This window comes from Colletotrichum truncatum (genome assembly GCF_014235925.2).
Source record: "Colletotrichum truncatum strain CMES1059 chromosome Unknown Contig_0006, whole genome shotgun sequence".
Taxonomy (NCBI): Eukaryota; Fungi; Ascomycota; class Sordariomycetes; order Glomerellales; family Glomerellaceae; genus Colletotrichum; species Colletotrichum truncatum.
Window position 1 is genome coordinate 3,865,772 of NW_027222403.1, and position 23,011 is coordinate 3,888,782.

Genomic DNA, 23,011 nt, shown 5'->3' on the forward strand with positions numbered 1-23,011 from the left:
GGATGTTCAGATCGTCTGTGGTAACGTATTAGAGCGGCCTAGATTTAGTGTATCCAATAATCCGGTGATTCCATTACTTTTAAAGTACCTAATACACTGTAGGAAACAATCTCTCATGGTGTCTGCTTTACTCAAGAAAGGTTGGATTCCCTTTAGATTGGATAAATTATTGAAATCGCAGGTCTTTACAAAGTTTCAGGAGAGAGGCAGATCAGGGCTACTCTCTTCTTAAAGCTTATTTCATAGTAAGTAAAAAGATAGACTGTGTACTTGTGCCTTATTCGGGATACTTGTGGGAAACAATATTAGAATAGCCTTGAACGTTTGATCGTTAAACGCTGAAATAAACGCTTAGTCACTACTCGCGTTGTTCCATTCATTCTGTCAACCTTTTTAACAGCAAACCCTGCTGCGGCTACCTGTGACTGGAGGGGCTGTTGTCACGCAGTCAATTTGCCCACCACTTATGGGGTAAAAAAAGATGCTTCCATTCATTAGAGACTGTCTAGGGGTTATTGGGTTGATTATATAACCGTCTATTCGGTAATTACCGATTTGAAGGTTTTCATGCACAAAATGACATCCCCGTTAGTTTTATATGGGAAACAATAGCCGGGTGCATGGGTTGAATGCATGCCCCGATATATGCAGTGGTCCGTGTGACACACCCCCTCAGAGAGGCAACCTGTTGTAGGTTGATTCTCTGTATTCTCATTCAAATACAGAAATGATACTATTCAGAACTCCGTATACTTACTACCAAATTCCAGATTCATACTGCGTTCTTCTCGATCAAATGTTCAATATTCGCCATACCCAATTGGGCGATAAAGTGGTTGTGTTTTTGGGCTGGCATTGCTTTAGTCATACCGTCTGCCACCATTTCGTTGGTTGGAACCCATTGAAAGTCAATTGATCCCTTCTGTAATTCCTGGCGAAGCCATAAGTTGTTGATATTGATATGGCGTAATTTGCTAGTCGCTTGGGGTCTTTCAGCAATCAATAGTCGAAGAGTTTGCTTATTGTCGCATTGCATGATGTATTTATCATCTAATTGGAGATTCAATTGTTCCATGAGTCGAATGGTTGCTATATATTCTCTTGTGGCTGCTGTCAAAGCAGCAAGCTCAGCTTCTGTGCTTGAAGTGACTACTCTTCGTTGTTTGACTGCTTTCCAATGAATTGGACCTCCGAATAGCATCATCACATATCCTTGAGTGCTTTTTCGAGTGACAGAGTCATCAGCGAATGAAGCGTCTGAGGCGCAGTAGAGGACTCCTTTCCCTTTGCAGTTGAACTCGATAGCGAGGTATTTGTTGTCCTCAAGATATTGTAAGCATTCATATGCTGCTTTCTGGTGTTCAGAAGATGGATTTGATAGGAATTCTGCTAGTCTCGAGCTTGTTCGAGCTATATCTGGTCTGCCAATCACTCCAGCATAGTTGATTGATCCAACCTTCCGTTGATAGTAGTTGATTTCCTCTGGCGTAGCCTGACCAGGACTTGGGACCAGGTTATCTATTGCCATAGGTGTTTGGCGTCGCTTGGTTGAGGTTCTGATCTTGAATTCTTCAGTGACCTTAGATATATAGTTGTCGAGACTCATCCATAGTTGACGGGTTTTTCGTTCTCTTATTATTCTGACTCCTAGGAAGATACTCAATTCTCCCATATCTTTCATTTCATACTCCTTTTTGAGTTGTTGAACTGCTTCTTTTACTTTGGTTTCATGCTTTTTATGGTATATAACCCCAATATCGTCCACAAAGTGGAATACTATGAAGTATTGATTGGTGTAGATACAGTCATCTTCTTGGAGTGGGATAAGGCCAAGCTTCTTGAATGATCTCTCCAGATTCTTTTGCCATAGCAGTGGGCTTCGTCTCAATCCATATAGTGCTTTTCGCAGGGCAAGACAGTATCCCTCTTGTCTGAATCCTGGAGGAAACCAAACATAGACTTCCTCATCAATTGTGGCATGTGTAAATGCGTTGACTGCGTCCAATTGAAGAGTCTCTAAGTCAAATCTCGCCACAATTGCCATGAGACTTCGCAGCGATATACCAGCAAGCGTTGAGGCATAGGTCTCTAGTTCATTTGTCGGTTGGAGATCTCCTCGAACACAGATCCTCGCTTTGAACTTCTTGAGATATCCTTTGCTGCCCTTATATGTGAATACCCACTTCAATGGGATAATTCGCTGAGTGTCTTGATCAATATTGCCAAGATCAATCATTTCAAACGTGCCCATTTGCCATAGTGATCTGTTCTCAATATTCATTGCAGCAATCCATTTGTGACTGTATTGGTGTTTGATCGCTTCACTGTAATTCTTTGGAACTGGTGGAAGTGTCTTTTGGTGTGGATTGCCTAAATCATCTGCTGATGCATCCCATTGATCTCTTCCTTTTACTGTATCCGTAGATTGCAGTGTGAAGTGGGATTCTCTTGCTCTTCTCAGTCTTTGTGATGATCTTGTTGCTTCTGGTGGCTGTTGATTTGTTTGACCAAGAGGGGCTGATCGATTGTAGATGTTGTGATTTCTGCTGCCACGAGGTCTTCCCCTTCTCGCTATGTTTGGGATTACTGTGGAGGAATCTTGTGGTATGATTTCTTCTGGTTCCAATTCTATGACTGGTGTCTGTTGTAGTTCGAGTCGGTCTGTTGAGGTTTCCTCTATGGTCTCACTTTGATCCGATTGTTCTGGAGTTGGCGATACTTCTGGAGTTTCTGGAGTCTCCCTCACCCCCTCAGTTGTTTGAGAATCTGACAGCTGTACTGTTGGTGATAGAGAAGTGGGTGTAGGTAATTGAAAATCCCCTGATTCTTTCTCCTGCATCGGTGTTGCCGGTGTTGTTTCTTGAGCGGCTGGATTCGAGGCGGGTAGTGGCCCGGTAATATTATCGCTGAAATCTTCTCCATCCCAGCCAGCTGTGTCTAGGTCTTGTTCAATTGGATTTGTGAATGGGATATCCATTTCTGTGAACTGGAATTCAAGTTCCATTTGGCTTAACTTGCTGGTATCCTCAATCCTTGGATCATACAGCGTGTTTTCGTCGAAAGTAACGTCTCTAGTTCTCATGACTTTTCCTATTGCTGGGATCCAGATTCTGTAGATATTTGTGCTGTCATAACCACATAGATAGCCAATATGAGCTCTTGGCGCAGTTTTGTTTGACTTTTCTATTCCTCTCTTGTAGTTTTGTGTCAAGGGGTAAGCTCTGCAGCCATATCGCCTCAAGTGTGCTAGTTGTGGCTTTTCAGCCCTCTTGTGGGTAGACTGTTGATGAGAGTTCAGCCAAGTGTTGACCAACCCCAATGGTGTCTGCCACTTGTGGCGTCTTCGAGGCAATCTGTTTGACAGATAAACTGCTGCTTTTGCCAGCTCTGGTGCCATCAATTCAGGAAAGCGAGATTGAAATCGAAGTGCTCTCATGATCATAAACACAGCACCTCCAGCTCTTTCTGCTGGGTTTTGAGCACCAGTGTACTCAGCTGATCTTTCAATCATATATCCATTCACAGCTGCCCATAGTTCAAACGCATTGCGTAAAGCAACCTCCCAATCTAGGCGTAGAATAGAGATTTTGATAAAGCACTGTCTCTCGAGGTATGCTGCTAATTCTGTCATAGCTTGTAGTCCCTCCTTTCGAGTACGAAGAGTTCTTATCCAGAAGAACCCTGACCAGCCATCGCTGACCAGCAGGATCACCTTCTCCCCATTGTATGCTTTGCTAAGTGTAAAGAAGTCGAGAGATAGATAATCTCCTACAGCAGTTGGCCAATGGTCTGGGTTTCTGCGGGAAATTTGGCGAGTTGCCTTCCCAACAGCACAGGCATCACATTCCACTTTTGTGATTCCTTTTATCTGTATCCCAAGAGCTGTTTTAAGTAGCTGTTCCAGTCCCTCAGCGCCTGGATGACCAAGTCTCTCATGCCACAACTTGGCTTCTGCTGATGATGTTGGGAGTGGTTGTCTTGTTGACTGAAAACCTTTGGTTGGTTTCCTTTCTACGGTTGGGCTGAATCTCACAGTCTTCTCGGTATTGCTGAACGAGGTATTGTTCAGCAGAGCTGGGCCAGCTTCAATAATGTATTGACCATATCGGTTTGGTGTTTTGAATAGAAGTCTGCCTTTTGAGTCGATAAGACCCGGTATTCCTGTTGTAAAGATGATCCCTTTTTGCTTCAGCGGTTCTGTCCCAAGGAGCGATGTTGGGTATCCAGGCACAAGCCATACATTTCTGACTTTGATCTCCTTGTTGTTGGATTTGCCGCCTTGGTTTGGTTTGATGATCATTGTGCCTTTCGCAATTGCATGTACATCTCCTCCTCCAGAGGTGAAGTCTTTTGTGACTGTGTAGTCGAGATCATGAAGTCTTGAGGAGTCGTTGCAGATGTGGAATCCTGTTCCTGAGTCTACTATCACACTGTCTGACAGTGGGAATCCTGAATAGAGACTTGCTTCTCCTTGATTGACGATAGTGACGAAAGATGAGAGTGATCCTTCTCCATCAGACACTTCTTGAGTATAGTGGGATGATGATTGTGTAGTGTTTCTCCAGTTTGAGGAAGATGTTGCTCGATCTGGGGACTTTTGAGACTGCTGATCGCTTGCCCCTTTTCGTAGTTTTTCAACTATTCTCTTTAAGTGTGGTTTCTTCTGGAGATACTCATTCAATCTTTCCAGTGCTTTCTTATTTTCTGGATTATCTTCATGATAGTTTGGGCCTCGCTTCTTAGGGTTGGCATGTTTGCAATCAACAAATCGGTGACTTTCGTTTGGGCAAGCTGCACACTTTTGCTCTCGTTTTGCCCCCTGTTTTATTCCTTGTTCGTTTTCTCCTTGCCAAGTAGCGAAACTCGTGTCTTTTAATGGAGCAGCATTCAGCCAGTCTGGGTGGAAAGTTCTCACCCAACTGCGGAAATCGTTAGCTTGCTCAATTCCAGCAGTCTTGCTGATCGAACTGTAGGTTGGGTCATCCTTGTATCGCTTTGTGAAGTCGTAAGAGGCAGATGTGTAGTAATCTGGTGCAATTTGCTTGACTGCTTTCAAGAACTCAGAGACTTGAGTAACTGGATCGCTGAGAGCAGGGATTCCGATTGTTTGGGCTTCATCCATGATTTCTCGATAGATTATGAGCCATCCTCCAAGTTTTGCTCTTTTGATTGATAGCATATGCTTGTTATATCTTTCCAATACCATTTGTTGTCTCCCAAAGTTGTCTGGCGCTAGCTGTTTTTCAAGAGCTTTTATGATATCCCTGACTGTTTGCTCCTTGCTGACTTGGCTGATATAAGTGGCTGCTACAGTGTTCATGATCCAACTGTGAATTTCTAGAAGACTTCGCCGAACCTGGTTGTATTGGTCTTTTTCTTCTTGATAGATAGCTTTTCCATAGCTGATAACGTTGCTATAGTTTGCTCGTTCTTCTTGTCTGAGGTCTTTTGGGTCTGGGAATTCCAATCTTGGCTTAGTATTAATCTTGGTTCCTTTTGGATTCACATAGTCCCAGACTTCATGAACGTTTGCCAGCATCTGTAAGTTGTTGAACCAGTGGTTCCAGTCGCTGTCAGTCTGTAGCCGCTGTGTGTATTTTGCAGTTTCCGTAGTTGAATTCATGATCTCTCTTGAAAAGAGAACTGGTCTCTCTCTTCTGATCGTTGTGCAGTTGATTTTTCGCCGTGGCCAAGATTGAGTTCGTGACTAGACACTTCTTGTTTCAAGTTGGTGATTTTGTCGATTGTTGCCTAGAGGTTTGAGGGTATATAGCCAATCTCAACGCCTCAATTCTCAACAAAACGCAAGACGCCCCCCCTGTCTAATGAACCTGCCGTTTAGTGTAGTTGGTCTAGCCACCCAACTTGTAGCTATTCGCAAGGACCGTAAGACTGGCAAGCTCCCCTTCGTGGGTTCAATTCAGGGTTGTGGAGTTTTCGCAATTTGTAAAAAGTCTTATCGGTTCCGTTACACGAAGACTATAAAGTGAACCACCTGTTCGTCTTATCTGCCCGAAGCTTTCAGAGGCATAAAATGAGCAACTAGGTGTCTCTTCCGTTTCGTAATTCCAACCCTCCTGGCTGCGTATCAGTGGTATGGTCGAGCATGAACTTATATAAGGTTCAAGTTAAGAGTCCTGGGTTCAACTCCTCAGATGTGGTAAGTCCCCCTGAGTTGAGATGAACTTTTTGTGATTTTTTGATAAGTGTTGATGATATGAATTGATGACCAGAAGTTCTTTTGTGATTGAATGTTTCAACACTTCAACGTTCAGCCTTGTGTGATTGGAATTGATGTTTTGTTTGGTGGACTTGACTGCCAAAGTCTCATGGGTCGGTAACTTCGTCAATTGAGTGCCCTTGTCTATGGCATAAGTCTGAACTGCTCCCTTCTGGAAGTCGGTTTTTCAATTGGTAATTGTCACCATGAGGTACTGGGCTCATAACTGTCACGCAGTCAATTTGCCCACCACTTATGGGGTAAAAAAAGATGCTTCCATTCATTAGAGACTGTCTAGGGGTTATTGGGTTGATTATATAACCGTCTATTCGGTAATTACCGATTTGAAGGTTTTCATGCACAAAATGACATCCCCGTTAGTTTTATATGGGAAACAATAGCCGGGTGCATGGGTTGAATGCATGCCCCGATATATGCAGTGGTCCGTGTGACAGCTGTGTTGATAACTTAGAAAGCTTCTAAGACAATTCATGTTTTTTCAAATTCTCCATGACAATGTCAAAAGAAACTATCGATCAATGTGATAACTGCTGCTAAGCTCCAGTGTTCTGAGCCTCTGCCGCTGACACCGCTAGCATTTGCCTTTCAGCATTGTTCCCAGCAACACGTTCCTCACAACCAATAAGTTGATCCTGAGGGGTCATCCGTTCAGAAAAAGAGAAAAAAAGGTGACCCGTAGCATGTCTCAAAGTCAAAAGAAGTACAACTATGAGAAGCGTTGTAGATAACTCCCTAGGAGCATCAGAATATGCCAATGCCCAGCCGAGCAAAACCAGAAGCATAGCCATAAAGCCGGTGTGCGCCCGTATGATTATGCTTACAATTCGAAACGTCCAAGGTTTCCCGCCCTGAGCCCATTACGTAATCCAATCCAAGCTGGTACTTTGCTCGCAGGGTGGTTCATGTTGAGCTTCCGGGAGACTTTGGCCAATGAGACGTAATTCTGTATTTTCCATGGATGTCCCCGAACGCGCATTGGCTTTCGAGAGCCTCTGAAGTCTAGCCCGGTAATCTATTCCACAACCACGGTGGTGAGTAGTGTATTTCCCAATGAGGTAGCTATGCTACCTTGGAAGAAAGGTTACATACTCGACGTGCTTTGCAATGCAGCAATTATAGGCAACAGCAGTAAAGCTAAAGGAGCTACTTGCCCAAAGCCCATCTCGTTTGGATCTCCACTCATACCATCAGAGGTGGATCTTTTCGCTATGACCTCCGTAATGCCATACACATTCGCCATCAACAGCCATAAAATCCTTTGCGTGAAAGAACTTTGGAATTCATGAAAGGCCCAACTTTCGGCCAATGCTAAGCGTAAACCAAAGTGGCTTTTTCGCTGTTGCACCTTCGATAGTTTAGCAGCCTGTTTCTCGTACCACGTACGGCGTAGTCTTGATGGATTTGAATGCTGCCACGTCCTAATTGTGTCTCGGATTATCTGATACAACAGGCTAATATGACTTGTAGAGCTCGTAGGTCTGTCTCTGGATATAGATTCTGTTGCATGGTGATTGTTTTGATGACTCTCGTCGCTGTTTGAGATTGTGATTTGCGCTTCACGGCCGCTATCTGCTGCCGGATGCAGCGGTCTGTTATAGCTATTTTCTTCGTTGCCATAGTCTGCTGTGTCGGAGTCGTTGATCCCTTTCGAGTAAAGAAGGTAAATTACCTCACAGGTACCATTGAAAACTGTTACTGGCACTGTCGCTGAGGTCGCAAAGGTCAAAAAGTCGTTGCCTATTGGCTCCATATGAAAGTCTGCCAGCGCACATTTGAAAAATACATGGCTGCCGTTGGACCAAGAAACAGACATTTGGACGACGAGAAAGAAAATGAGAAGAATCGAACCTGTCGCCATCATAAAAACGGACGAGTTTGGCGATGAAGCGATCTCGCAGATGTTGAACCAACATCGGAAAAACTGTCAGATGTGTGGACGAAGCGAGGCATGCTAGGGCAACCAAAACGTTGACAGAATAGATAGTTATGGAGCTATGCCCTGCCAAGGCGGAAACTGAAATGGCGACCTGTGAAACCATTATCTGGTCGCTGACAGATAAGAGAAATGAAGTAATCGTGATGATACGGTCATCCCGAGCCTCCGTGTTGACTATTCGGCTAAGGCTAGAAATTCGGATGGCTTGACGCATGAAGACAAATAGTTGACGAAGCTGTCGGGCAACATATGCGTCCACTTCATTGACTAAGACAGCTGGGACTGAATATGTTGCGAGGGCGACAATGATAGTCAACAACGCAGTCACAGAGGTTGCAATAAAGGCAATAAGCACCTGCGAAACAGTTAAACTCAATTGTCCCTTAGGCCGACGTTGCCACATGAACTTACCCCCAAGCCAACGATGTCAGTGTCAAATTCCACCAAGCCATGTTGGACCTGCTCCTCTTGAAACTCACTTGAGCATTCCATTGTCATGCAGCATAAGCTTTTCGTTCTAATACAAGAGATGATATATGCAGAAATTCGACAAATCAATAAGGAAGTGCAGTGCGGAACAGAAAGCGGTGGCCGTTGGTGGTTATGTACCTAGTGGCACGGCTTTATGGCTTTCAAATTTTGTTTTTAAGAAAAGGCTCTGCGTAACACAAGCTTTGTCCAAATACGGATATCATAGTAAGCAGCATAAAATCAAGCCCTTGTTGCCTAAAATAGTAGATTATATGCGGCCCGGCAGGTTTTCAGCTCAGCCTGCTTCTTGGTGTCTTGCCTGATGTGGCTGCCCCCCGGGGGGGGGGGGGGGGGGGGGGGGGGGGGGCCGAAAAGCATTGTGAGTAAACCTCATGAGGTCATTCTTGGGATATGACTGACCGTCAGTGTATGATGAACTAGACACCAGATACCAGGGGATTAGAAGTTTAAAAGGGTACTTTGACATTGAATGATAAGTTATGCGCAGAAACAACTCTATAGATGTTTCGCGATTTACGCTTCAGAGGACTTACATGACTTCACTGAGCTGGGCAGATGAGCATGACCATTTTGCTATACAATGTTATGTTTTGAATAGTAAGTACTTATGTGGAAGTGTCTTGTCTATGTGTAGTCGAACTATCAAATGGCAATGAATTTTTAGCACTTGATGAGACAGTAAAAGGATTAGTGACCATCTGATTCACAACAAGAATGAGAGAATACTTCTCGAGAAAGCACGCAAATTCCTTTCAATCATATCATAATGACACTATTTTCTTTAATCAATTTTATCAGCGATGTTCCTAAGAGATGTTGCTATGATATTAGGGCGTGCAGAAAATTTCTGTACTTTTGCTCAGCCACGTTTCGCAAGGCAGTATGGCACAGAGTGAAGAGGTCTGGGAAAGAGGCCAGGCAGAGGGTCTTCAAGAGACTGCGTTCATCTTCAGCCCTTTTAATCCCTCATAGAATTGGGCATCCCATTGAATATGTGGCGAACTACTGAGTGAGGCAGTACGTGGTCTACCCCCTTACATTACCCGGCGATTTCTCCTTGTAAGGCTACCTCTAACCGCTTCGTCCTGTGACGATTCTGGTCAGTCAGACCAAGCACAAAGGCTCTCTGGAACATCATTATATCTTCTGGGCAAAATAAGGAGTTTTAGTAATATTAGTTTATCTGATTCACGAGGAAGATAGACGTCTGCCACATGTTTCTGTCATTCAGCATATCCCATCGACTCTAGCAAGACCTCACTTTTGGGGGACCATTATGCCTCCTATGTCTATTAGCTCTTTTGAACTTATGTATGATTCAGTTTCATCTAACATTCAAAACTTCGAGGTGTATCAAAAGTACTGGCGATCTCCCTTAGCATATCACGCCATCCCATGACATCAAGATCAATACGGATTGCATGGGGGAAGTGATAAACTGCTTGCACACCAGAAATAATGCGGGGTAAAAGTGGCTACTAAAGTGAGTCAAAGATATTGAAAGAACTCGAGAGACCTCATTGGGATTGCAAATTAAATAGTATTAAGTTACTCCGAGAACAAGTTTACAGTTTAGAGGTCTGGGGGATCAGAAAACGCCAACTAGTCATCATAGGTCGGTGTATTATCAGAAAATCAGGCATAAAAACATTACTGGAGGGTTGTTTGTGTGATAGTGCGTCGTTCTAATCTTTGTGAGGCCTTCAGTAGGCTCCAACAGAGCGTTTAGCGATCATTTGTAGATAGTGGGTTATTCCTAAACACTCGTAAGCGGGAGTGTACGAAGCTATCCCATCGACTGCGAGTTGGCTACAGGTACATTGTGAGCCACAAATCGGTCCACAATTTCTCCAAACTCCGTGGAAAATAGGTATGGGATTGGAACGAGGTTTACACTGTCTGTCCCTGAATGGCTACAACCCCGCAGGCTATGTACCTGTAGCCAACTCGCAGTCGATGGGATGGACTTACGGCTTTGTGTGATGCTATGTGGCTTGTTAATACATTTCAGGAACTGTGTTTGCGTTTCGTTGTGCAGTTTATTTGAATGAATTAGGTAAGATGAAGGCATATTAAGCCTAAGTGTAGATCCAAAGTACTTCAAAGAGTAATCCAGCCTCAAAAGCAGCCGATAAAGGAATTTTGCACTAAAATTGATAGAGATGTGGGATAACTTGAAATCTTCAGGCTCCATTCTACAATACCGGGTGTTTCGTCAGTTAATTTTGCTTTAATCTATGCATCTTAGCCACCATGATACTTATCCACACCAACTTTAATAGCAAAAAGCCAATTATTCTGTAAACGGGAAGTGTTTATCCATCCACGGCTATCAGTCGCTTGTCTCCCAGCAGGGGTTACCGGCTTGAGTCCCACATACCGACATCACGCATCTTTTGTCATCACTTACCAGCCAGTCCTTTTGCTTCACACCCCAGGTGATCGTCCAATATCTCTGATCCAGTGCGACGCTGAAAAGAAAGGCCACGGAAATGACGGATACCATGAACGGATAAGCTTGGCGGCGTGAAATTATCCGCCTCTACACCCGCAATCCCTACTTGCAACAAGATTTCCCCGCACCCCGCGTTTGCCAAGTCCGGGGGTTTCTGGGGTACGAGGACGTGTGTCGTAGTTAGACCCAATCTTCTCCGCGGCTTCTTGTTTTGTTATAAAGCGGTAGGCTGACCTCGATCAGATGGGCAAAGAGATATTGTTTTCCTCTCAAGCCCTTCGCGAGAGTAATGTTTGATGAGACCGAGAGGAGAGTCTGCTTCTCTCACTCGTATTCTTCCATCTTAGCGTCTTCGATCTAGTCCTCGCAAACACGTTTATTCACGATGGCGACTCACAGAAGCTCACTGAGCAAAAGCGACATTGGGGTAGTCGACCACCGGCCATCTACCGAAGCCCACCTTGAAAAGGTACCCGAAGCCATCGAGGTTGGTCCCTACCGAGTGTATGGACTCTCCCGTGAGGATGCCGACTTCTATAACAACTATCCAGAAGAGAAGAGAAAGAAAGTCTTCCGCAAGGTATGTAGGGGTCCGGACTCTTAGGAGTTAGAACTAATTAGTGTTGCATTAGGTCGACGTTCGTCTGATTCCGATGCTCGCTCTGCTGTACCTCATCTGCCATATCGATCGTGCAAACATTGGAAATGCCAAGATTGAAGGCATGGTTGAGGACTTGGGCATGACCGGTGTTCAATACAATACTGTCCTATCCATTTGTAAGGAATCTGGCGAGCAGGATGACTTGTCTTGCTTAAACCTACGCATTGTCGAATCTTTGCTAACATGTCAACTTAGTCTTTATTCCATACGTTCTTTTCGAGATTCCAAGCAACATTATTCTCAAGAAAGTCAAGCGCCCTTCCACATATCTCGGTAGCCTTACCCTAGCATGGGGCATCGTCATGACCTGCACAGGCTTGGTTAAGAACTTCGCCGGACTGATGGTTACCCGAATTCTTCTGGGAACCTTCGAGTTAGTCTTTTCGAACTGTATAACTGTGAATAATACTGACAGCCTTGGGTATTAGAGCTGGATTCTTTCCCGGTGCCATTTATCTTTGTTCCTACTGGTAAAGCCTTTCTAGTTCAGCATTTTGCAACTTCCTTTACTGACTTGAAGCAGGTATATGCCAAACGATCTGTCGACCCGTATTTCATACTTCTATTGCGCAAGTGCTCTGTCTGGTGCCTTCTCTGGTCTTCTAGCAGCCGCGATCGCTGAGATGGATGGAGTCGGCGGCCTTGAAGGATGGCGCTGGATTTTCATCCTTGAAGGCCTCGCTACCGTTGTTCTCGGTGTTAGCTGTTTCTTTTTGCTCATCGACACTCCAACACTCTCTACGCGCTGGCTCGAGCCCGAGGAGATTCGATACTTGGAACTTTCCATCTTCATCAAGCAAGGTGGTGGCTCAAAGGAGGAAGAGAGTGGGCGCAAGGTCAACTGGCACGACCTCAAGATGAACCTGACCAACTGGAGAATTTACGTCCAGGCATACTTCCTGCTATGCCAGTCGGCGCTATCATATGGCATCAAGTTCACGCTTCCGACTATTACAAAAGCCATGGGCTTCGCCAACACGGAAGCCCAATTGCTTTCAGCCCCACCATATGTCGCTGCTGCTATTTCGGCCATTACATTCGCCAAACTCTCTGATCGTTTCTTCTGGAGAATGCCGTTCCTCGTCATTCCCCTTGCGATCGTCGCTATTGGGTATTCCATTATTCTCTCCCTTAACGGAGCTCTCGAGGCAAAGAAGGGGGTTGCTTACTTCTCTGTCGTCCTCGCTGTCATTGGAATTTATCCCATCCAAGCAGCAGCCGCTTCATGGAACGCAAACAACATTGCACCTGCCTCGCGACGAGCGATTGGCATTGCGCTGATGAACTGCGTCGGAAATGTTGGTGGCATTGTCGGTAGCTTCATGTACCTGGAGAGTGAGAAGCCCAAGTACCACACTGGATTTGGATTGAGCTTGGCCTTTGGAGGCAGTGGCCTCATTGTAGCACTTTTGCTTGAGTGGAGCTACAAGATGGCGAATGCGCGCAAAGCTAAGATTGCCGACGAGGCAAAGGAGAAGTACACTGAACAAGAATTGTTCGCTTTGGGAGACAGGTCGCCTTTATTCAAGTATGTGCTGTAAAGCAATTGATAGAGGACGAGGGTTACGTTTTGAAGGAATGCCAGTTTGAAGGCACATTAGTTAAATTGTTATTGAGTCTATAGGAGGAGATGTACGGAGGCTTTGCAGCGTAAATCTCAAATACTATTTGTCGAATAGTTAAATGGTTGTATCAAGTTTGAAATGTGAGCTAACTAAGCGGCTTCATTCTGCCCCTCTACCATCCACATGATATAGTGGCATTGAAGTGAATTTGATAAGCAGTTCACTAATAATGATTTGAAAGGAGCAGTCACTATTTCTAGGAATGATGTATCCTACTTAAGTCAAACCTACCTGGGTAGGAAGTGTGCCTTGTGACTTGAAGACAGTTCCAGGGGCGAGGTTGCTGAATTTCGTTGTTGCCATATATCTCCTTTCCATCATATGATTTAATAAACATGTCAATAGTATCTTCCACTGGAAAACAACTTTGTTCAGTTTCGAGAGGTTATAGACTAGTTTTCAGTGCCCCGGGCATTAAGACACCAGCCAGTAGTGAGCAGTCGCTAGGCGCCTTCGTCAAACTTTTTCAGACAAAGCGATTTTACTGAGCTTTGATTCCCATAAGCTGGCTGCCGTTGACAGTGAGGATGCACCATCTATCGCCTAAACCAGGCTTGGTTGGCTCCCAGTCAGCCATCATCGGGATCGCTTCCAAAACCCTACCAAATCAGTCCATGCCAGGGGGGTTCTGGGGGTCGTATCTTGGGCCAATTAGAAGCTGGATTGAGAAGCTGGTGTGGAGACGTCAGGCCATGCATGGGGTTAGCTCATCTGCCATCAGAATGATTCATCCTGTGGCGTTTCTGACTAGCCAATAATACTGCTTGCTTTCATGCATTGCCCCGCTTAGGGGACCCACTTTCCGATGAGTAGCTTCCAGTCGACAACTCACTAACCCCCAAGCTGTCAGCACATGTTGGGGGCCTCTTGGCGGGTAGAGAAGCATAGGGACACGGCAGGTATATTAACTATCACAGGATGCTCACTTTGTTCCGCATCTATAATTCAAACCTACAACTTCAACTTACTACACTGCGCTTTATACCCCGTACGTTAAAAAAGTACAAGCACACTTACACATCTTTCTTCGAACCTAATTCTATAATGGTGGGCGGCACAACTACTACCAGCGGCACGACTAGCCCAGTAAGACTTTCAGACCAACCAAAAGAAACACCCGAAGAGATGCCCGTCTTTAATCACGAGCAATGTCTTTTTTGCAACAAGCTCTTTGATACCTTCGATTCCAACGTAGCACACATGCAAACAGCACACGGTCTATTCATACCCGATAAGAAGCATCTTATCGTAGACTTGGAAACGCTATTCTCCTACCTTCACCTCGTCATAGTCGGCTACAATGAGTGTATCTGTTGTGGGACTCAGAGAAACTCTACTCTCGCAGTACAGCAACGTAAGTCAACTTCACCTCTCATCTTGAAGAGAGGCAACCAATAATTTGTGGCTGACGCTAACATTTCGCAGATATGGTTGGCAAAGGCCACTGTAGGTTCGATATCTCTAGCCAAGACTCAGAGTATGCGGATTTCTACGATCTTTCCGGATCAGAAGCAGAAAGTGAAGAAGATGAAGACACCGACGACACCTCCAAGCCAAAGAAAGGCGAGATGGAGAACCCTATTGTGCAGCCAGATGAAAATTCTTTGAGACTTCCTTCTGGCCGGATTATATCAAACCGCTCTCAATCGAATAACAATATTCGGCGACAACTCCTTAGATCACGGTCTCCAAACGAGCCAGAGCTATTAGAAGGAGGATCAACCAGCAATGAGAACACTGAGAAGACGGAAACTTCAACGTCATTAGTAACCCGGTCGGGCAAGGGAGGGCTCGCTCTAACAAGGAGCGAAAAACAAGAGAGCAAATTTGCTAAACAGCGCGCCACCCTTAGTGCCAATGATGAGAGGAGTATCGCTCATCTCTCTTTGCCAGAGCAGAGATCGGTGCTTGCTATCAAGCAGAAGCAGGTGGAGAAGGCCCAGCGGATTAACGAACGATATCGTGGCCGATTGGAGGGGCTTGGAAATCAATTTTTGATGACGCATTTTGTGAAGGATGCGGCAGATAAAAGAACACTGTGGAAATGAATCACGAAAATAGATACCTAATACATCATGTGATATCGTCTCCCATACCAGTTCTCTACAACAAGGCAAAGTGACAGTGATTATGGATTTCATCGCCGCTTATCTTCTCCATCGCTTTCATTTCGTATTCATCACTTTCACTTGGGTACTCTATAAAGATTGAGAGACTGCAGACTGTGAAAAGAACCTTGGGGTCAAACCTCGATCTCATCCGGCCTACAATAGATAGGGCGTCTCTAAGCTAAGTGGGAAAGGCGGCTACGGCACATCGGCACTTCCTTGTAAAGCCACTCCACAGCCAAGACTAAAAGGAAAGCTTAATTCTACTAAACACAGAGACCCTGGAAAACCAAGCCCGGTGGCGTTCGGTTACTTATCCTTGCATGAAGTGTTTTGTTCACTGCCGGATATCCGTTGCTCATCAATCTGCATCCCAACCAATAAAATTAGCTTCTGCCTTCTTCGTACGTTTGCTCAATGTTACGGCCAGCTAGTGACAGTAGGGTTTCTGCTAACAGAAGTTAAGGCTACGTTTACTAACAATAGGTCTTGCGTCGTATACTAGTAGGTCATACTAGTAGATCGAGGGTTAGGGTAAGGTAATCAGTCTTACACTAGAGAACGAGGTAAAGTAATATCATAAACTATAAGCTAAGCTAAAAGTCATTAGGAATAAATCATAAGTTGATTACTAAAGAACTATCTAAAAAGCCTTAAGCAGGTACTTAAGTCCTAGTCTATTGTTACGGCCAGCTAACTGACAGTGGGTTTGTGTTAACAGTAAGCCAGGGATTGACAACAGTAACAGTCGTTCTGGGGTCTGGTCGATTGAATCGTAGATCTTCAAAGGTCTTGGTGATCAGTCAAGGCCTCAACAAGAGTCGTAGAGTAGTCGTCACTTAGGTATAGCTGAAAGTACCGGTTAGGGTAATCACAAAGTTGATTGCTGAAGAGCTATGGAAGTCTGACCATGGGCCGAGCTCAGGTCATACTATATACAAGTCCTGGACAGTCCCTGTGTCTTGTCGCTGATCACTGATCAGGTACCGGTGAGCGATCAGTGATCGTTGGTGAGCGCTCAGTAGCTCTGACTGAGCGCTCAGTGACCCATACTACCTGCTCAGTCTTATCTTATCATCACGTGACTTGTACCATAGTTCTTCCGTTCCCGAGTGAGTCCCTGTTGTTCCCGTGATCCTGCAGTACAAATGTCCTGTTCTAGCCGCCCGACGCCCAAGTGGGTCGTTCAGAAACATCAACAACAGCGAGAACGAAATTTTTGAAAATCGGAGCAAAAACGGCCCCAAATACGCGTGCTCGCGGCCACAGAGCCCCCTTCGATGCAATGCCATCCTCGGCCTTGATTCTACGTCCCAAAGGGGCCCAAGATGGCCGCAGAGCACGCCCCGACTACAATGAAAAACTTGAGAGCAAGCCGCAAAATACGACATATCAATAGACAACACTGTTACCACCACCACAGGCGAGCCACAAGCCGCTACACGAAGCACTAAGACTGCGCCCAAACAATCAACTTCAACACAACAGCCGCCGACAGGTTTTAGGTCACCTGTCACCCCCGACAAAGTTTGCAACGTCCCACAACGACGAAGATGAGTCCGACAGAACAGTATCACCTTCCGCACGGAGAAAGCACCAGGCATTAGGCATGCTACGATCGATGCCACACAATACTACAGACCATAGACAGACTGGTCCCCTGTCGCCCTTTTTGCAAAGAAGGATTAGTGTCCCTTCAACGCGCGACAATGTCTGCGGAATCTGTGCGGGAGCTCTCATACCCAGTAATCGAACATGTCGGAGTCAGTAGAGCATTGTGCTTCGTGGAAGACCCTTGGGCCAATGTGGTGGAGGGCAATAGTGGTTAACAGGCAAGAAACAAGAGGCCACATAGGAACCCGGCAGGAGGCAACAAAGAATTTATAGATGCAACTGAGAAAACGGCATATACAAGTCCGGGAGGATACGGACAAAACAAAGAGACAAAGCTAAGCGCTGGGGGGAGACTGTAGGTACAAAGAACCAGATACGGTGCTACCAGCACCAACTGAACCGAAGCAGGAGGACGCAAAACAAGCATTCTAGAGAGCAATACAAAAGCGAGAAAGCAGACAGGAGAGCAATACACTTCTTCAACAGAAGGCATAAACACACAGAATAGAGAACATAGTAGGGAGCTTAGGGATAGCTAGCCCTGATGCAACATCAGGGCGAAGTGGGGCGTCGCTGTTCATTGTCGACGCTTCGGCTACCTGCCAAACCCCGCTTTCCGGGCATAGCTGCTGGCATAAGAGCGGCTTCATAACCGAGTAGGAATAAATCAATCAATCAATCAATCAAGTGGGTCGTTCAGCTGTTATCCTTGTTTACGGGTCGTAACATCAGGTCTCCTCTCCAAGGGTCTTGTCCTCAAGACCAGCTTAAGTAGGTCGTCTGCCCTCAGGTGGGAGGGCGCCCAACTTGCTTCCTTTAATGATGCTCACATCATGTCAGGTCGCGTCAAAAAACGAAAGGTCGTACGAGCGTTCGATTCTCGTGCGGAAAAGACAAAGCAGCGCGATTCCCTCTTGAGTCTTATCTTGGGCAATCGTACCGTCATGCCTGTTTGTTCCTCCTGTGAGGTAAAGGGTTTTTCGTCGTGCGAAGCTTCTCTTTCTGATTCCTCTCGATGCGCCGAATGCGTTCGTGGCGGCAAGTCCTACTGCGACCTTCAGGGTCTCAGTGCCCAACAACTTCGTCGGATTGGTGATCAGCATCAGAAGCTTGAGGATGCTTTGGAGAAGGCAGAAGAGGAGCGTCGTGCTCTGGACGCCAAAGTAGAGCGTCTTCGAAAGCAGAAAAAGATGTGGTTTAAAAAGATGATGCGCGCGGTGCGCCGTGGTATCGACAGTGTGGAGGAGTTAGAGCGTGTTGAGAGAGAGGAGGCAGAGGCAGAGCAGCGTCGGGTAGAACCGGTTCGTCCTTCGGCTGATTCGCCTCGTCTGCCGGTAGAGTTCACAGCGGATTGGGGTACCCTGTACCCGGATGTCGCTTTGTCGCCATCCTTGTTGGCTGAGTTTAGTTTGTTGGATTCAGGGTCGGTTGTTGAGAGGCGGAGTACTCCTGAAGCGTCTCCTGGGGGTGTTGGAGGCCCTTAGTGGGTTCCTTTAGGCGGCTCTGGGGTTCCTAAACGAATGAGAGGGTGTTTATCCCGTGGCTTGTTTGATCGTGGTGGACGGATGATGGGTTATGGTTGTCGTAGTCGAAATTGACTTTTTGGCGTTTGTTTTTCGATTCGTACTAGTGCTTGTCTTTGTTGTTCTTGTTCTTGCTGTCTCCAGTAACGTCCGAGTTCTTCCTATGCGTTTTCGAGGCTCTGAGGTGGTTCCCATGTGTTGTCTTCGTGTCCGTATCCTTTCCACTTGACAAGGTAGCGGGTACTTTTTTGTTCTTCGATGTGATCGATTATCCGTTCGACTTCGTATTCTTGTTCTGGATCTACTTCGATATAGTCCGTAGTATACAATCCCTTTGGTGCTGATTCGAGAAGTGAAATGTGAAAGACTGGATGACACTTCATGCTGTCGGGTAGTGCGAGTTTAAAGTTGACGTTAGATACCTTCTTCGTAATTTCAAAGGGTCCAAGTTTCTTGAAGTCCAACTTATCGCTTGGTCGTTTTGTTTTGATGTTGCGGCGGAGAAGGTATACACTATCCCCCTCCTTTAGAGTTGGTCCCTCAACTCTTGATTTGTTGGCGTATTTGCGCATGCGTTCGCGCACAAATTCGAGGTCTCTGGGGAGTTCCTGCTGGATCTCCTTAAGTCTGTTGATGTCTGCCACAGCTTTCAGAGCTGCTAGGCCTTGTCGAGGTTGTCCGTAGGCTGTTGGGTTGAATCCATAGTTCAGATAGAATGGTGATTCTTTTGTACTTTCTCCTACTGCGCTATTATAGGCGAACTAGGCCATAGGTAGCAGTTGAACCCAGTTGTCTTGCTGATAGTTGACGTAGCAGCGTAGGTAGGTTTCCATGATCTGATTGATTCGTTCTGTCTGGCCATCGGTTTGCGGATGGAAAGCGGTAGACATCTTGTAGTCAGATCCTAGCTGCGAGATCAGGGATCTCCAAAACTTGGAAGTGAACAGCTTGTCTCTGTCGGATACGATTTCCTTCGGCATTCCGTGTTGGCTTACGATCACCTGCAGAAACTTGTAGGCGAGGTCTTCTGCAGTGCTTGACTCCATGTACGGGATGAAGTACGAATACTTTGTGAGTCTGTCGACGATGACGAGGACACTGTCGTAGTGGACGTTGGTCATCGGTTCTCGGGACTTAGGTAACTTAGTGACGAAGTCCAGCGAGATGGATTCCCATGCGGTTTGCGGCACTGGGAGCGGCTGTATCTTTCCATAAGGCTGATGTCGGCTGGGTTTGCTTTTCGCACAAACCTCACAGTCCTTAATCGCTAAAGATACTTCTTGTCGTATAGCCGTTTTGTCGTAGTGTTGACGGATGCGTTTCCACGTTTTGGTTACGCCTTGGTGACTATGTGCGGGTGCGGAGTGTATCTCCCTAATGGCTTCAGGAGACATCCTTCCAGGCGTGCTGGTACTGTCTCTTCTGGCCATCATTAAGAGTCTGGCTGCTGGCACAAGGTCTCCGTTTTTGTCTGTTTTGAGGATAACTCGGGTTTCCTCAGGTACCTAGACCTCGTGGTCCGGTCGTCGGCTAAGGGCGTCGGCCCTGCCGTTCTCTTTGCCTTTCCGGTAGACGATTCTGAAATTGAATTCTGACAAGAATTCGGACCATCGAATTTGTCGTTTGTTAAGATCTTTCGATGTAGTGAAGTATGCGAGATTCTTATGGTCGGTGTATACTTTGACCTCGTACTTGGTTCCTGAGAGTTGCGGTCTCCATTCTTTGAATGCTTCGATAATTGCCATGAGTTCCTTGTCGTGTATCTGGTAATTAAGTTCTGGGCCGTATAGTTTGCGTGAGAAGAAGGCACAAGGTCGTAGCTGTCCTTCTTCGTCTCGTTGACCTAGTTGTCCTCCTATGGCATAGTCTGAGGAGTCGGTCTCGACTTCGAATAGTTTCTCGGGGTTTGGTATGACGAGTATTGGTTCCGATGTGACTTGTTGTTTGATCTCGTCGAAGGCTTTTTTCTGTTCTTCTTCCCATTGCCAGGGGATGTCTTTCCTCGAAAGTCTCGTGAGGGGGTCGTTTCTGTCTGAGTATCCTTCCAGAAATCGTCGGTAGTAGTTCACAAATCCAATGAAGGATTGTACGTCCTTAACGTTCTTTGGTATAGGCCAGTCTCGTACTGCTGCGATTTTGTCTTTGGACATTTTGAGGATTCCTGGGGCTATCGTAAAACCTAGGAATTCGACTTCTTTAGCGTAAAACTTGCTCTTCTCGGGTTCCACTAGGAGTTTAGCGTCTTGCAGTTTCCGTAGTACTTGGTGTACATGTTTTTTGTGGTCTTTCAGAGTCTTGGAGAAGATTAGGATGTCGTCGAGGTAAACTACGACGAACACATCTAGAAATTCTCGTAAGACGTGGTTGATCATCGTCTGGAATGTCGCGGGTGCGTTGGTGAGTCCGAAGGGCATCACAAGGTACTCGTAATGTCCTCGGCGTGTTCGAAACGCTGTCTTCCATTCTTCACCTGATTTCATCCGGATCAGGTTATAGGCTCCTTTTAGGTCGAGTGCTGTAAACCACTGGGCTCCGTGCAGTAGATCTCGTAGTTCGGAGATAAGCGGTAGTGGGTAGCAGTTCTTGATCGTAATGTCGTTAAGTTTCCGGTAGTCGACGCAGAGTCGTAGTTTGCCGTTCTTTTTTGGTACGAACAGGATTGGGTATCCTGCTGGTGATGTGGAGGGTCTGATGTATCCCTTCTGTAGATTTTCTTCGAGGTAAGCGTCGAGTACTTCCATTTCTTTCTGGTTGAGTCCGTAGATTGCTTCTAGCTTTGGCTCCTTCCCTTCCTTAAGGGGTATCTCGTGGTCGTAGTTGCTATGTTCCGGGAGTCCGGTCTCGAGTTCTTCGGCGAATAGCTTCTGGTATTGCCGGTATTCTTCTGGGATAGACAGAAGTCGGTCTTCCTTGCCGATGTCTGTTGCTGATAACGTCCTGGCGTTTGCATCCTTTATCCGTAGGTATGCTAGAAATCTCTTCGCTTCAGGAGTCTTGAGAGGTTCGTTTAAGGCACCGTTCCGTGGTTGCTTCTCAGTGACTGAATCCTGGTCCCAATGGAGTTAGCCTGTTCTCCAATCTATCCGTAGGTTACTATCGTATAACCATGGTCTTCTAAGGATGATATCGTACTTGTCTCCTATCTCCGTAATATCGAAGTTGAGTCGCTCATTCTGGCCATGGATCTGCATTAGGAGTTGCGCTGTCTCCATAACAATGCGTCCTCCGCCGTACTAGACTTGTTCTCCTTCAACGGTGCTGAGTTCGTAGCAGTCTTCGGCTGCTTTTCTTTTCCAGGTTATCTTTCTTTCATTCACCGTTCTTGGTGATATGAAGTTTCCTTGGGCTCCGCTGTCGATCATGGCGGTAGCTGTTCTTCCGTTGAGCTGTATTTAGACTTGTACATGCTCGTGTCGTTGTGTCGTGGGCGTCGTTGCGCTACATAGGGACCTTGTCTAGACTGCCTGTCGTTGTCCCTTGTCTTCGGTAGGCAAGTCTAGTTTTTTGACTACTCGTCCGTTCCTTGTTCGTCGTTTTCTTGCTATTTCTTCCATGCTTCGTCTTTCTTGATATAGTGGACTCGGCGCTGGTCTTGGTAGCAGTGATACCACTGTATTTCTTCGTCAGAGTCCTCTCCAGAGCTGGTGTCGTCGACTGAAGCGACTTCAAAGGCGACTTCCAGTTGGGCATGTTGGCAGGCAACATCGCGAGGTGTTTCCGAGTCGTTGGGGGTGTTCTTGGTCGTTTCTGATTCGACCTGTTCTTCCAGTTCTTGGTTGATCTGGCGGATCCGTGCAGGATCTCCTTGTGCATGTTGTCGTCGTTCGATGTGTGCGTCCAGCGCACCGAGTTGTCGTTGCTACATAGGGTTTTGTGAGTCCTGTTGAATCCGCTGCAGGTTGGCTTGTCGTCCTGCGTAGAGGAGGTTCAGTCTTCGCTGATTGTCTTGTTCTAATTCCTCGTTGTCGTTCATACTATCGAGCTGTTCGATTGTCTTGCGCTCGATTTTGCTGTTGCTTCTATATCCCACAGCGAGGGTCCGTTTAGGTACGTTGGTAGTGTCGTAACCAGATCGTTCTTGAGGTTTCTGGGGGTACCATCCTGCGTGTTCCTTACTGCTAGAGTAGATATAGCAGTTGTCATCGAAGCAGGTAGTCCAGTTGAGTTGTTTATGAGGGATCGTCTTCGTGGCGATACTCGCTTGTCGTTTCTCTAGTACCGGTTGGAAGCGTTCCTTCTTAGGTGACCTGCATTCGTATGCTAGGTATCCAATCTTCTAGCAGTTATAGCACTGTCTATCTTTCTTCTAACTATCGTTCTTTTTGTCGTTTCTCTGTATAGCACTAAGGTCCATTA

The 23,011-nt window shown here is 46.1% G+C and overlaps 3 protein-coding genes across 3 annotated transcripts; all 3 read left to right on the top strand.

Moving 5' to 3' along the window:
* Window positions 1-11,509: 11,509 nt before the first annotated feature.
* On the top strand, window positions 11,510-13,326 carry CTRU02_210352 (MFS transporter; the record flags this gene model as incomplete). Its single annotated transcript, XM_036733543.1, has 5 exons — window positions 11,510-11,704; window positions 11,757-11,901; window positions 11,981-12,158; window positions 12,214-12,255; window positions 12,309-13,326. 5 exons carry the CDS (start codon window positions 11,510-11,512, stop codon window positions 13,324-13,326), a joined length of 1,578 nt encoding a protein of 525 aa, XP_036574751.1.
* A 1,128-nt stretch (window positions 13,327-14,454) lies between these two features.
* CTRU02_210353 (uncharacterized protein) lies at window positions 14,455-15,458 on the top strand (the record flags this gene model as incomplete). The annotated part of the gene is made up of 2 exons (XM_036733542.2): window positions 14,455-14,764; window positions 14,836-15,458. The coding sequence occupies 2 exons, from the start codon at window positions 14,455-14,457 to the stop codon at window positions 15,456-15,458; spliced, it is 933 nt and encodes a 310-aa protein (XP_036574750.2).
* A 2,507-nt stretch (window positions 15,459-17,965) lies between these two features.
* Window positions 17,966-18,616, top strand: CTRU02_210354 (uncharacterized protein; the record flags this gene model as incomplete). Its single annotated transcript, XM_036733541.2, has 1 exon — window positions 17,966-18,616. One exon carries the CDS (start codon window positions 17,966-17,968, stop codon window positions 18,614-18,616), a length of 651 nt encoding a protein of 216 aa, XP_036574749.2.
* Between the last annotated feature and the right edge of the window lie 4,395 nt (window positions 18,617-23,011).